Source organism: Ranitomeya variabilis, chromosome 5 (genome assembly GCF_051348905.1).
Source record: "Ranitomeya variabilis isolate aRanVar5 chromosome 5, aRanVar5.hap1, whole genome shotgun sequence".
Classification (NCBI taxonomy): domain Eukaryota; kingdom Metazoa; phylum Chordata; class Amphibia; order Anura; family Dendrobatidae; genus Ranitomeya; species Ranitomeya variabilis.
In genome coordinates, this window is record NC_135236.1 from 547,642,540 (window position 1) to 547,658,361 (window position 15,822).

At 42.4% G+C, this 15,822-nt stretch overlaps 1 protein-coding gene across 1 annotated transcript in view; it reads right to left on the reverse strand.

Annotated features, from left to right (window-relative positions):
• The window catches only part of LOC143773828 (uncharacterized), a 39,007-nt gene that overhangs the window by 9,736 nt on the left and 13,449 nt on the right, over positions 1-15,822 (reverse strand). The window contains exons 6-7 of the mRNA XM_077261166.1: positions 8,595-8,651; positions 1,754-1,828 (exon numbers count right to left, since the gene is read on the reverse strand). Of these exons, the coding sequence (XP_077117281.1) occupies positions 1,754-1,828; positions 8,595-8,651 (132 nt within the window). The remainder of the gene's footprint in view (positions 1-1,753; positions 1,829-8,594; positions 8,652-15,822) is intronic.

The window sequence follows — 15,822 nt, forward strand, 5'->3', positions numbered from 1 at the left end:
CACTTCTGCTTCACATATACATCTGCTGCATTTACACACATCTGCTGCATATACACACACACACATCTGCTGCACATACACACACATCTGCATATGCACCCACATATACTGCACTGTTATGGACCTGGTGGTTAGGAGCACCCGGAATGACCTGATGGTTAAACTAGAACTAAGGACAAGCTCTGGGGAAGTGGGAACTCTGATGACCGCAAACCCTACTCCTATCACACACACTAGAAATAGCCGTGGAGCGTACCTAACTCTCCCTAGATGCCTCTTCACAGCCTAAGAGCTAACTACCCCTAAAGATAGAAATAGAAGCCTTACCTTGCCTCAGAGAAATTTCCCCAAAGGAAAAGGCAGCCCCCACATATATTGACTGTGAGTTAAGAGGAAAGTCACAAACACAGGAATGAAACAGGTTTTAGCAAAGGAGGCCAGACTTCACTAAATAGTCAGAGGATAGAAAAGAGAACTATGCGGTCAGCACTAAAAACAAAAACCGACTCACGGTGTGGAGGTGCAACTCTGCACCCCCAGAGCTTCCAGCTAGCAAGGAAATATGATGATGGCAAGCTGGACTAGAATTTAGCAGTACTAAGAAATATATTCAGGCAGCAATAACAACAAATGAACTCGCAGGGACTTAGCTTCTGCTGGAGTAGACAGGTCATCAGAGAAGTCCAAGAGAGATCTGAACCAATACTGAGACATTGACAGCTGGCATGAAGTAACGATCTGAGTGGAGTTAAATAGGGAAGCCAGCATAGTAATAAACGAGGGCAGCTGAAAAAGCCAACCTCAAGGACCAGCAGTTCCACTCAAAGCCACCAGAGGGAGTCCAGGAACAGAACTCACCAAAGTACCATTCATGACCACAGGAGGGAGTCCGAGAACGGAATTCACAACACTGCACATACACACATCTGCTGCACATACACACATCTGCTGCACATACACACAATCTGCTGCAATATGCACAATTCTGCATATACACACACTTCTGCTTCACATATACATCTGCTGCATTTACACACACACACACTTGCTGCACATACACACATCTTCTGCACATGCACCCACATATACTGCACATACACACACATGCTGCACAGATACACACATCTGCTGCACATACATACATCTACTGCACATACACACACACACCTCGGCTGCACATACACACACTTCTGCTGCATATACACACACAACCAAACACACAGCCAGCTCTACTGAATACATAAGCACTCTCAGTACTGCATGATCACCCCCATACATCTCTGAAGTCACATACATCAGTGATATTTATGAGTAGTAGTTAGTTCATTACCTAATGTATTATTGTTCTCCATTTGTATTCCCCTCTCTTTCAGCTTCCTTGCAGAAATGTGACTGATAACATGGAACATCATGAAAAATCCTACAGCTAATCTAGACCAGTGCTGGCACAGTTCAACTTCCTCTCTTGTACTGATCAGTGTGGGGCAGAGAGTGAGAGGAGTGCAGCTTTCTCACTGCACAAATCTCTCTCATCCTACCTGAAGCCCCAGGTCCCATGGTTATAGTTCTGTCCCCAGACATATGAAATGCATATTCAGTAATAACTATATGGAATTCAACAGTGCTATTAGTAACATGGACCATATCCTGGCAATCTATTACTCAAAACTAGGTTATGACTCAAAATATGTTTTGCTCATATTTAGTATTTAGCAAAAATTGAAAGAAAAATGTATAGATGTATAATATTTACCGCACTGCAACACACGGCTTCAATAAGGTCATGCGGATCTGCAGTAAATGATGCAGCTGCCCATGGGTCATCACGCTGTAATAAATACAAATATTTTAAGAGTGCATATAATTATGAATCAATGAACATGTGATTTATACGCTTATTATGTGTGTGTGTTTTAGTTTTCATACTGTAGTGCCACGGTAGCACACTGTGCAGTGACCCAGCAAAGTTCAAAGCAAAACATCTATTTAATGTTCAACTCAAAAAAACACAGCACACCATATCCTCCAGATCACAGCTGGGAAACAGGACAGTCCACCTCCAGATCGCAGCCGGGAACAAGATAGGATATGTGCAAACCAGATGTGGACTATGTATTACAGTCACAAAGCACACCAGTACACTTCTAACTTTTTGCCGTGGATGACTGCACCATCGTGTTAATGTTCTACTCACAGCATTATACAGTACACAATATCCTCCAGATCGCAGCCAGTAACAATATCCTCCAGTTTACAGTCACTAAACATGCCAGTCCACCAATGAAAAGTTACCATGGGGGACTGCACCGCTGTTTACGCTGTGGGTGCCAGGCTTCTCAGCTGCCTTAGCTGTTTGGCTCAGGTGGTCAGTGTTGCTTCACACAGGTGGGGTGCTGCAGAGCCTTCTGCTCTGTATTGCTCCAAACACCAGACTTACACTGAACCTGACACTCTCAAACCCTATACTGCAGGGTATTTAGCTAGCAACCTGTGGCCTTCAGCCACATAGAAAACCCAGCCAGGAATGAAATGGACTGCATTACTACCTTCTGCAGTCTGTTTCAAAACACAAAAGCCCAGAGCAGGTTTTCCCTAAATCTGCCTTGACCAATCAGCATGTCCAAGACCTACACTCAATTTTATTCTGCATTGCAATCACAGCAACACTTGTGACTGCAATGCACTCTCATGGCCTCAACACGCCTCCGTGCATATCCTGGGGGGAACATACAGCGACCCTAATATGTAAAACCAGTCACTGCCTCACATACCCCCTCCCTCTGTTCAAGCCTGTGGGTTGAACACTTGTCACCACACATGGGCACGTGACAGGCATCCGCATGACCCTGTGACACTCCCGTCCGACACTGTACTGAGAAACCAAAGAAGGGACTGGAACCATCGGTTGACACATGCATCCCTCCCCTTTGTGTTTCTCCTCCATACTTTAAGTGGCCACTCACCTCCCTGTTCTCCATTGCAGAAGACATGCCCACTTTCCTGACTAACAGTAAATTTGGGCCAGTTTTGCGTGGTCTCAACATTGTTTATTTGGGGTTCACTAACCCCGCAGATCATCCCTTTACCTCAGTACCTGCTTTTGGGCATTTGGAAGCATTTCCTCCATACACTTACCAGTGGGGTCTCCACGGCCTCTGCTACCACAAACTCCAGGGGGAACCTATTGGGGTTACACTCTATCCCTAGGTTGATGTCACCTGTAGCAGGTATCCCTGACTTGGGACCTTCGGGTTCTACACCTGGAGCAACATTTACCTTGAGAGGGTTGACCCTTGTCTCCCACAGGAAACAGAACAGGGGCAAGTCTCTTCCCAACACAGACCCATATGGAATGGTCTTCATCACTCACACCACATGTTTAATGTCCCCAAATGATGTAGAAAAATTAACCTCTACAGATTTCCCCATGGATACCCATCACCGTCACTTTCCATCCTTTGGGTTGACCCTGGCAACAAGGGACCCATGGACCAAAGTCACTCTGCTTCCCGTGTCCAGGAGAGCTTCTGTTTGGTACCCATTCACAGGTAACTGGCACAGCCGGGCATCACTGTCAGCTGAACAGACTGGCTAGGCAAAGACACACCACGGGTATACCTGCAGTCCATGGGTTCAGATATCACGGGGCAGTTGACAGCCATATGACCGGGACCTCAGCAACGCCAACACTTAATGCTGTGGCCCGAAAATACCTTGGAGCCGCTTTAGGGGAAACGGAACTTCTGTCATGCTCCTGTACAAAGTCCTGAGTGGCTGTACACCACTCAATCTAACTGATCAGCTGGTCCAGAGTGCCCAGGTCCCCTTGCACCACCCAATGCTGCAGAGCGGTAGGCAGAGCCCTCACCAGCCGGTTGATCACCAACCTCTCTACCATATGGGCCAGGGTCAAAGTCTCAGGCTGGAGCCATTCCTCTACCAACTGAAATAAGTCATACGCCTGTCACCTGGCAGGACGAGTCTCTGCAAAGGACCACTGGTAAACCCTTTGATTGCCCCTTACCTTAGGGGTCTCCTCTTTACACAGCTGTAACCGTAGCTCCTGCTACTGCAGCAGTACCTCTAGCTGCTGGCGCTGGAACTGCAGTGCCTCTTGCTGCTGCTGGTCCCGTACCTCCTGCTGAATGCGGACCACCTATTTCAAAAACTCCTCCATTTCTCCAGCAGACTTGCTCACAACATGCAGCATGCTTTGGGGTATGCATCAGTTCACATTGCTCCGTATACTTTCCACCATATGTAGTGCCGCAGTAGCACACTGTGCAGTGATGAGGCAGTGACCCAGAAAAGTTCAAAGCAAAATGTCTCTTTAATGTTCAACTCAATAAAACACAGCTCATAATATCCTCTGGATCACTGCCCGGAAACAGGACAGTCCACCTCAGGATCGCAGCCGGGAACAAAAAAGTCCACCTACGGTTCGCAGCTAGGCACATATCCTCTAGATTACAGTCACTAAACACACCAGTCCACTTCTGACCTGTTGCCGTGGGCAACTGCACCACCGTGTTAATGTCCTACTCACAGCAATACACATTACACAATATCCTACGGATCACAGCCGGGAACCATATCCTCCAGTTTACAGTCACTAAACATGCCAGTCCACCTCTGAAAATTACCATGGATGACTGCACTGCTGTGTACTTCGTGGGTGCCAGGTTTCTCAGCTGCCTTGGCTGTTTGGTTGCCTCACACAGGTGGAGCGCTGCAGTGCCTTATGCTCTGTACTCCTCCAAACACATGACTGACACTGAACCTGACACCCCCAAACCCTATACTGCAGGGTTTTTAACTAGCAACCTGTGGCCTTCAGCCACATGGAAAACTCAGCTGTGAGTTAATAATTTAGGTCAATGTATTCCTCCAACTGGTCATCCGGTGGTCACCAGGTAATGGGTTGTAACCAGTTACAGACTCCAGAGCTGCTTTGCACTTTCCATCTTCTTTCTTAGACTTAGTTTTGCAGAAACAGATCACTTACATTGGCTGAATCCTGTATCTAGCATTTACTATGTCCGACTGTGAGGTGCGTTACTTCCCCTGTTACATAGTTCAGACTTAGCTAGAATGGAAGTATCATGTACAGGTGACCAGTGACCTCAACCAGGCAAATGTATGTGCTCATAACTCAGTAAATACACCAAACTACAGCGACTGCTTCCTTTAGATTTACATGCAATCCATGTAATAAGAAAAGGGGCCTGTGCTAGTTTCCTTTTAGTCCAGAAGGAGAAGGCATTGTGCTGATCAAAACTGCGAAGCCTCCACCTGCCATGAAAATAATTGTTTAACACTCTGAAGTCTCCCATGACTGTATCCAGCCCCTTTCAAGCTTAGTAATGTCCAAGTAACCCCACCATAGAAACGCTTTTCCTCTGCTTCCTCACCATTAATACGCTTCTGTGAGGCCATTTGTGACCTGCATTTGGTAGTGATACCAACCACTCAGCTGGTACCAGTGATGATGGTGGTGCATTTCTTGCACTCACATCCATAGCTATGGTTTGTATATATATATATATATACTTTTTTTTTTTTTTCAACTTCTACAGGTATACGAACAGAAAGTGAAATGTGGTAGGATGCTACGGTATAGATATGACGTGTACAGTTGTCAAATTAGACTTGTAAAACTTGTTCAAAAAGAGACATGCAGAGTTATATGGCTACATTTTTAATTATTTTCTCTGTTTTATAGATTTTAATGCATATTTCTGTGGCAGAGCTGTGATTTCTGATGAATTCTTACTATCATAAAATCATCCTAAAATGCCTGCTGCTTTCTCTACCTGCACTTTTATATGGGCTCTGACAGACCGTACTAACTGGCTGGTCTATACCATGTGATGTGAATGCAAGCCGGCTTGGATTTGTCCCCAGGAGAATAGGAGAATCCTCCGGTGAGCCCCTGTGCAAGAGTGGACCACCACACTCTCATATGAGCGGTACTTGCCAATACACACTTTAATCACTATATGTGCTGTTCCCTTTATGTTTTTTCATACCTTGCAATTTACCATTATATTATTAGCTTGCTTTCCATGCTTGTCTGTTGCCATCTACTGACCAGAGGCTTTGTGTCAGTCCCTCGCTCTTCCTTTTACATTTTTCTAGAACGTGGGAATGTCCTGTAGCCTTATGTATTAGCTCACTTCCTGGCATCCTTTTTTTTTTCAGCCATGGTGTGAGAAGTACGCATATCTTTTGGGCTGCAGAAAACAAAAGTCTTTTGACCACACACACACACACACATTCAGTAGTGGCTCCAGGGGTGAACACCCACAAGACAACCACAAGGACGGCTGCTTGTACCATCTGCATCATACCACCTCATATCTTTGGTTATGGTTCAAATAAACCACCGCTGATTCATCTCTCTGCATCCACATTTGAATCCATCTGCCTAGGAGCGACTCTTGGTCCTGTCTGCTACACGGCAAGGATACAAAGATAGGACTTCTCACACCACCACCATACTACACACCTTCAATAGCCTTGAGTGGGGACAGAACACTATGTACAGACTAAGGCCGGGGTCACACTTGTGAGTGTGATGCGAGAAACTCGCATCATTACCCGGCGGCACTGGGGACTGGAGTGTGTGGCTGCATGTATTTCTATGCAGCCGAACACTCCAGTCCCGAGTGCCGGTGGCAGTGCCGGGTATTGATGAGAGAGACTGGAGTGAGTTTCTTGCATCACACTCGCAAGTGTGACCCCGGCCTAAAGCAGATTCTTATTAGTTCCAGTTCATTGTCATATACATTTGTGATTGAGGATAATGTCACATTTGCATGTAGCTGAAAAGTGGGGCACTGGACTTGGTTACTGTTGGGCCCTTGGCAAACCAGTATGATACTGAGCCTGCAAAGAATTATGAGGCAGTCATGTGAGCCGTTTGTCACTGATGCCATCTTCTGCCATGTATAAAATGTCAGCAGCATTTTATTTGTGTTATACATGAATCATATTGAAAATTTTTCAAAATCAGAATTTAACAAATTTTATTTGCATCAAATCTATTCTATTATCTCTAATTACCATCAGTCACCGTCTGCAGTGAAGCTCACAATCTAAACTCCTTATCTGTATTTCTTTGGAGTGAGGGTATGTGCACACGTCCGGATTTCTTGCAGAAATTTCCTGAAGAAAACCGGAAATTTTCTGCAAGAAATCCGCATTTTTTTGGCGTTTTTTTTTTCGTTTTTTTCGCTTTTTTTAGCATTCTGCAAGCGTAATTAGCTTGCAGAATGCTAAAGTTTTCCAAGCGTTCTGTAGCATCGCTTGGAAAACTGACTGACAGGTTGGTCACACTTGTCAAACATAGCGTTTGACAAGTGTGACCAACTTTTTACTATAGATGCAGCCTATGCAGCATCTAAAGTAAAAGATAGAATGTTTAAAAATAATAAAAAAATTAAAAAAAATGCTTATACTCACCCGCAGACAGCTGATCTCCTCACCGGCGTCCGTTCCGTATAGATAGTGTGTGCGCGCAGGACCTTCCATGACGTTGCGGTCACGTGAGCGGTCACATGACCGGTCTCGACCAATCACAGGACAGTGACATCATCGCAAGGTCCTTCTCCGCACACCAGCTACAGAAACCGAAGCGGCAGCATGCAGCGGAGAGGCGGGAAGACATCGAGGGTGAGTAAAGGACTATTTTTTATTTTAATTCTTATTTTTTGACCAATTATATGGTGCCCAGTCCGTGGAGGAGAGTCTCCTCTCCTCCACCCTGGGTACCAACCGCACACAATCTGCTTACTTCCCGCATGGTGTGCACAGCCCCGTGCGGGAAGTAAGCAGATCAATGCACTCCTAGGTGTGCGGAATCCCCTGCAATTCCGCATTTTAATGAACATGTTGCTTTTTTTTCCGCGATGCGATTTTTTCGCGGAAAAAAATGCTACATTTGCACAAAAAATGCGGAATACACTGAAAATAATGGGAGGCATATGTTAGCGTTTTTTTTCGCGTTTTTATCACGTTTTTATAGCGAAAAAACGCGAAAAAAACGCGAAAAATACTGAACGTGTGCACATGGCCTAACTGTTCAGAGTCAAATGGCTTATGTCTGTTTAGCAATATGCAAATTGCCTCTTCTGAGAAAAAGAGAACTTAAACTCTATAGTGCCACCTGTTGGAAGTAGCGATCCTACAAGTCACAATCAACCCTTTAACGAGTCATGCAATATGACTTAGGATAAAATGCCAAATCATCTCAATTCGCAGACACAGTGTTTGGGCTGTTGGCCCTCGTCAGTGCGAAGCATGAGAACTGATTTGGCTAGGTGAGAGGCTCTGGACTGGGGTCTAAGGGGTAACGTTTCTCATTGTGGAGAGTGACATACCATCTCTGGCTTGTCAAGGTAAGGCGAATAAGCCAAGGAGAAATGTTACCCCTTAGACCCCAGTCTGTTTAGCAAAGCATTTGTCTGTAAACTAGGGGTAGGAAAAAGAAAAATGGCCTGACAGGATTGTCACTCTTACTGCTACATGAACCATGTTAGTAAAAGTATGAATTAAGAATTTATTTTAGAGAAAATTAGAGTTTACCACATTACCTCAAAAGCTGCTCTGATTTTGGCTTTCTCAATTGGACTAATTTTCAGGCAAATCATCTATGAAAAGTGGTAAGAAAAGCACAATTAATTTTAATAACACTATAATCATAAAAAATAAAAGTGTGGTATGGGGTAAAATAAATGGTTGCTTCCTTTTAGAAATTGTCCTACTAGTGTCCAAGATGTTGCTTTCTGGTATTACACCTACAGTATACCTCTTCACCCAGCTGTAAGAGAAGATGCTGACTTTGAGCAATCTTGTATTTACACTAAGTTTTTTTGCCAAGTAGCTCTCCAAAAACCACAAGGGAATTCATAAGCGCATGTGTATATGGCATGTTTTTCCTTCTTTAAAGGGAACCTGTCACCGGGAATAATGCTGTTAACCTGCAGATATGTGGCTATTCTGCAGGTTAACAGCGTAATTATGCTGCCCGACGCCTGCGCGTGGCTGAATGCAGTGAGGAGAAAGTTATATTTATATAACCTGACTGACGGCTGAGCCTCAATGTAGTAACAGTGTCAGTCAAGGCAGGGCCGCATTTACAGTGTAATCCACCAGAAAAAGATGCCATATGCACGTACTCTAAGAGTGGCACGTTTTCTGGATTAAATTTTATCATCAGTAATTTTTTTGTTTCATATTATTCCGAGCTAAATGCAAATAAGCTATAGAATGACTTCAATGTCATTGTGTTTTTTTGACACATATTTTTTAATCAATTCATTTGTATTAAGTTTTTATTCCATTTTCCATTTTTTGGTAAATAAAATCAAAACATCTTTCCCCCTTCTCACTCAACCCCTCCACCAAAGCTATCCACCAATGTCAATGACTGCTCACTTTCCCCAGTCCTGCATGCTTGGTGCCTCGGAGTGATCCTCGACTCTGCCCTCTCTTTCAAGCCTCATATCCAAGCCCTTGCCTCCTCCTGCCGACTCAAACTCAAAAATATTTCTGGGATCCATGCATTCCTTGACCATGTAATCACAAAAATGCTTGTGCACGCCCTCATCATTTCCCGACTTGACTATTGCAACCTCCTACTCACTGGCCTCCCCTCCAGCACTCTGGCACCACTCCAATCCATCCTACACTCTGCTGCCCGACTAATCCACCTGTCTCCCCTTTATTCCCCAGCCTCTACTCTCTGCCAAGCCCTTCACTGGCTTCCTATTGTCCAGAGGCTCCAGTTCAAAACCCTCACTATGATATACAAAGCCATCCACAACCTGTCTCCTCCATACATCTGCGACATGGTCTCCTGGTACTTACCAAGACCCCTGATCCTCACAAGATTTTCTTCTCTACTCCTTTCTTATCTCTCTTCTCACAACCGCATACAAGACTTCTCCCGTGCTTCCCCCATACTCTGGAACTCTCTACCCCAACACATCAGACTCTCGCCTACCATGGAAACCTTCAAAAAGAACCTGAAGACCTACCTCTTCCGACAAGCCTACAATCTGCAGTGATCCTTGTTCTGCTGAACCACCGCACGACCAGCTCTATCCTCACCCATCCCCTGTAGACTGTGAGCCCTTGGGGGCAGGGCCCTCTCTCCTTCTGTAATTGTGTGTGTTTATGTTCATGTTTATTGTGATTGTCTATATTTGCCCCTTTTCACATGTAAAGCGCGCCATGAAATAAATGGCGCTATATAAATGTATAATGATAAAAATAATAAAAACATATTAATCATATGTACCACTAATATAAGGCACAATGTGTCATGAAAAAGCATTCTCAGAAGCACTTGAATTGGTAAAAGCAATCTATAAAGTTTTTACGATGTAAAGTCAGATTTGAAAAATGGGACTTTGTCCTAATGTTTGAAATAGGCCATGTTTTAATAGGTTAATAAAAACTGTAAAAAATAATCCTCCTTTAATTTTTTTTTCTTTTTTTTTTTTTAATATTTACCCATAATAGAAAAATAATGTAAATGTAATATGGCTTTAAAGCTTAACAGCCTGTAGAATAAACTTAACCTGCTATTTTAAGATTAATATGAACAGCAAAAAAAAAAATTTAAAGGAGATATCTGGGACGTAAAAAAACAAAATAAATGTGCCTAAGCACTTACAGACAGGTAGTTGCTATCTACCCTCCTCTTGTGCCCTGTGCCATTCGCTGCCAGCACACAGGGGTCACAGATTTCTGCTAACGTCATGTCAACAGAGCAGCAGTTACTTTTCCTGTTGACAGTGCTGGACTACTCTTGCCATGCTGATTGACAGCTGACTCACTGCTGCCTAATTGGGGGAAGATGGCTGTCAATGAGCATGACACAAGAGGTTTCACCCTGTCAACAGGAAGCAAAACTGCTGCTTTTTTGACAGGCAGGAACTGAATTTCTGGCAGAGGGGGTCAATGACCAGTGACGGATACAACAGGTAAGGTAGTTGCCTGGTAGCAACTACATGCCTGTAAATGCTAAAACAGATTTTTTTTTCCAAGTCCCAATAAACCCCTTTAAGAAGGATTGCTGTTTTGTCATGTCACCCTAAATTTAAATTACAAAAGGTTTTCAATAAATGATACATAAGCCAAAATAGTGTCAAAAATAAACGATAATGTTGACAGAAAGATTAAAAAAAAAGCTATAGTTCAAGGCATTTATTGAGAAGAAGAATGAAAAGGTACAAAAATAATATAAAAAAACCCTTTATTTATACTATAGACTAGAACCATACCAAATCGGAGTACTTTTATAGCTTTATTTTTAATGGGTCAAAAGGAGGGCCAGTTGAAATTTTGTGGGGTTTACATTTTTCATCATATTTAAAAACCTATTTTCCCTTTTATTGTATTCAATAGTACCTATAGGGGACTTGGAGCTGCGATCATGCGATCGCTTGTGTTATACATAAAAGTGCATCAGCACTGTTATGTATAGCTAAAATCACAATCACCTATGAACATCTTCAGTAGACCCCGACTGTCATGACAACCCATCGGTGCCCCGTGATCGCGTCAAGGGCGCACCAATGGGAGCGTGGAATGACAAGCTCCCTGCCAGCATCTGTTATTTGCCACTGACAGAGATTGACAGCTGGATTTAACAGGTTTACCGCCAAGAGAGGAGCTCCGACCCACCTGCTGCTGTTAAATGCACATTATGGATGATTAAATCTGCCGTCGTGTGCCAGAAAATATGTGGGCTCAGCTTGTGAGCATGCATCAAAGTCAGGGAGCTGGCATATGATGTACATATGAGAAATTAGGGAATTGAGTAACACTAATATTTTTAGGCTGTTATCTGTCTGAAAATACAGGGTGGGCCATTTATATTGATACACCTAAATAAAATGGGAATGGTTGGTGATATTAACTTCCTGTTTGTGGCACATTAGTATATGGGAGGGGGAAACTTTTCAAGATGGGTGGTGACCATGGTGGCCATTTTGAAGTCGGCCATTTTGGATCCAACTTTATTTTTTCCAGTAGGAAGAGGGTCATGTGACACATCAAACTTATTGAGAAAGAAAAAAAACAATGGTGACAATTTTGTGTCAAATTTCCACAGCCATACGCATGTGGATGCTTGCAGAAGGAGTGCGTCAAAACAACGCATTACAGCCTATGTGAACACATGCGTTCGCTTGCGTTTGCACAAGGGTCTAAATACAGAAATCCCATGAGTCACGCCCATTGAGCGTGGCTTGTGTCAAGGAAATTCTCCTTGAGAATTTTTTCATAACAAAAACGCATGCGCATAAACAATGCGAACGCTTGAAAAAACGCATGCAAACGTTGCATTTTTTTATCTGTCAATGCGTAAGATGATGCGGATAAAAAATGCAGCGTTATCATGCTTTTGGATGCATTTTGCCATGTGTTGGCGGTTGCATACAAAACGCTGCGGACTCAACCGCAAATGTGAACCTAGCCTTACTTCTTCATCAGGAACTTACCTCATGTATCTGTACAAGTGGTAAATTCCTGATGAAGAAGGAATTGAATACTTGGAAACCCGTAGATTAAACCACCATATTTCATTCATCTCATCTTAATTGGAATTTTGTTCAGCAGCGCTAGTAATAGCCACAATATTCCTTTCATTCCAAACTATTAAAAAATAATATTGATTACCCAAAATAGAAAACTTCATAAAAGGAAAAAAATAATTTGCCAGAACTGCATTTTTTGGTCACCTCACCTCCCTAAAAATATGCAATGAAGAGCTAAAAAAAAGTATGTACCCCAAATTAGTACCAATTAAAACATTCCCTAGCTGAATAAGCAGAAAATTAGAAATGCTAAGGGTTTGGGAAAATGAGACATTAAGCTATTTTTCTTTTCAAAATTCAGAATTTATTTTTCATCAACTGAAAGTTTTTTTGGGAATAGAAAAAAAAATAGATAGGCAATTATAAATTCATAGTTACATAGTTACATAGTTACATTATAACTATATACCGTACATTTAATTAATCAATCAAAATTGTTTTGTCTAGGGAGGTAATCACTATATAATTAATATGGCCACCGCACCTCAGATGTGTTATATATTTTCTAATTTTCGGTTCGTTTCCCGTGGTCATTTGCTAAAAGTTAATTTTCCTTCAATACGTTCCTTTTCTTCTCTTCCTCAATGTGCTCGTTTAGCTTACAAAATTAAATGGTGCTTTGTTGAACGCACTGTTGTCAAACCTGACTACCGATTGCCTTAGTTATATACAGTACAGACCAAAAGTTTGGACACACCTTCTCATTTAAAGATTTTTCTGTATTTTCATGACTATGAAAATTGTACATTCACACTGAAGGCAACAAAACTATGAATTAAGACATGTGGAATTATATACTTAACAAAAAAGTGTGAAACAAATGAAATTATGTCTTATATTCTAGGTTATTCAAAGTAGCCACCTTTTGCTTTGATGACTGCTTTGCATACTCGGCATTCTCTTGATGAGCTTCAGAGGTAGTCACCAGAAATGGTTTTCACTTCACAGGTGTGTGTCTTGTCAGGTTTAATAAGTGGAATTTCTTGCCAAATAAATGGTGATGGGACCATCAGTTGTGTTGTGCAGAAGTCAGGTAGATACACAGCTGATAGTCCTACTGAATAGACTGTTAGAATTTGTATTATGGCAAGAAAAGAGCAGCTAAGTAAAGAAAAACGAGAGGCCATTATTACTTTAAGAAATGAAGGTCAGTCAGTCCAAAAAATTGAGAAAACTTTGAAAGTGTCCCCAAATGCAGTAGCAAAAACTATCAAGCGCTACAAAGAAACTGGCTCACATGAGGACTGCCCCAGGAAAGGAAGACCAAGAGTCACCTCTGCTTCTGAGGATAAATTTATCCGAGTCACCAGCCTCAGAAATTGCAGGTTAACAGCAGCTCAGATTAGAGACCAGGTCAATGCCACACAGATTTCTAGCAGCAGACATATCTCTACAACAACTGTTAAGAGGAGACTTTGTGCAGCAGGCCATCATGGTAAAATAGCTGCTAGGAAACCACTGCTAAAGACAAGCAACAAGCAGAAGATACTTGTTTGGGCTAAAGAACACAAAGAATGGACATTAGAGCAGTGGAAATCTGTGCTTTGGTCTGATGAGTCCAAATTTGATATCTTTGGTTCCAACCACCGTGTCTTTGTGCGACGCAGAAAAGGTGAACGGATGGACTCTGTATGCCTGGTTCCCACCGTGAAGCATGGAGGAGGAGGTGTGATGGTGTGGGGGTGCTTTGCTGGTGACACTGTTGGGGATTTATTCAAAATTGAAGGCACACTGAACCAGCATGGCTACCACAGCATCTTGCAGTGGCATGCTATTCCATCCGGTTTGCGTTTAGTTGGACAATCATTTATTTTTCAACAGGACAATGACCCCAAAAACACCTCCAGGCTGTGTAAGGGCTATTTGACCAAGAAGAAGAGTGATAGGGTGCTATGCCAGATGACCTGGCCTCCACAGTCACCAGACCTGAACCCAATTGAGATGGTTTGGGGTGAGCTGGACCGCAGAGCGAAGGCAAAAGGGCCAACAAGTGCTAAGCCTCTCTGGGAACTCCTTCAAGATTGTTGGAAGATCATTCTCGGAGACTACCTCTTGAAGCTCATCAAGAGAAAGCCAAGAGTGTGCAAAGCAATCATCAAAGCAAAGGCTGGCTACTTTGAAGAACCTAGAATATAAGACATACTTTCAGTTGTTTCACACTTTTTTGTTAAGTATATAATTCCACGTGTGTTAATTCATAGTTTTGATGCCTTCAGTGTGAATGTACAATTTTCATAGTCATGAAAATACAGAAAAATCTTTAAATGAGAAGGTGTGTCCAAACTTTTATTATTTAGTATACTGTATTTTGTCCATATATTTCAGTTGCATATAAATAACATTTTAATTTGAAAAAAATATGGCCTCTGACATGTTACACTGCCAAAAAACTTTCATTGAATGTTGATAGGACAGGTGCGGATGATCATGGGCACTAGGAAGTTCCACTTTATGTGTAGGAAGGTGTGTTCCCCTAATTCTATTGGAGATACCAAAAGACACCACTCAAACTTCAGAGTACCCTTCCTTTTTGAGCGACTATGCGTAATGTAGGCATTTCCAGGTCAAGGTAGAGAAACTCAGATCAATGTACGTCCTACACATTCTAGGACAGGTTTCTGTTAGAGCAGGGGTGCACAATTCCAGTCCTCAAGGGCCACCAACAGTGGATGCTTTCAGGATTTCCTTAGTATTGAACAAGGTGTTGGACTCATCACCTGTGCAGATGATTAAATTATCACCTGTACAATACTAAGCAAATCATGGAAACATGCATTGTTGGTGGCATGGAAGACTGGAGTTGTACACCCCTGTGTTAGAGTAACAGGATGGCAGCCATTATAATTCTATAGCGGTTACCTCCCTTGGCCAAACAATGGTGTTTTGCTAATAAAGCGTACTTATTGTTTTATTCATAATGATATTTCCTTTACTTATTTTTTTAATCCCATAATTACACTGACCTAGACAATCAAATTTCTAGGTCACTTTTACCACACAAAGAATGCCATAAAAGCAAAACCCAGAATGCAGTGCATTTTTTTTTCATCATTTCATTCCTCTTGGATTTTTTTCCCCATTTCCGAGTACATAGTATGGCAAAATTACTGGCATCAATACAATTCGTTCCTCAAAAAAGACAAGCCCTAATATGGCTATGTAAATGGAAAAATAAAAAATAGGACTTTTGGAAGAAAGCATAGAAAAGTGGGAG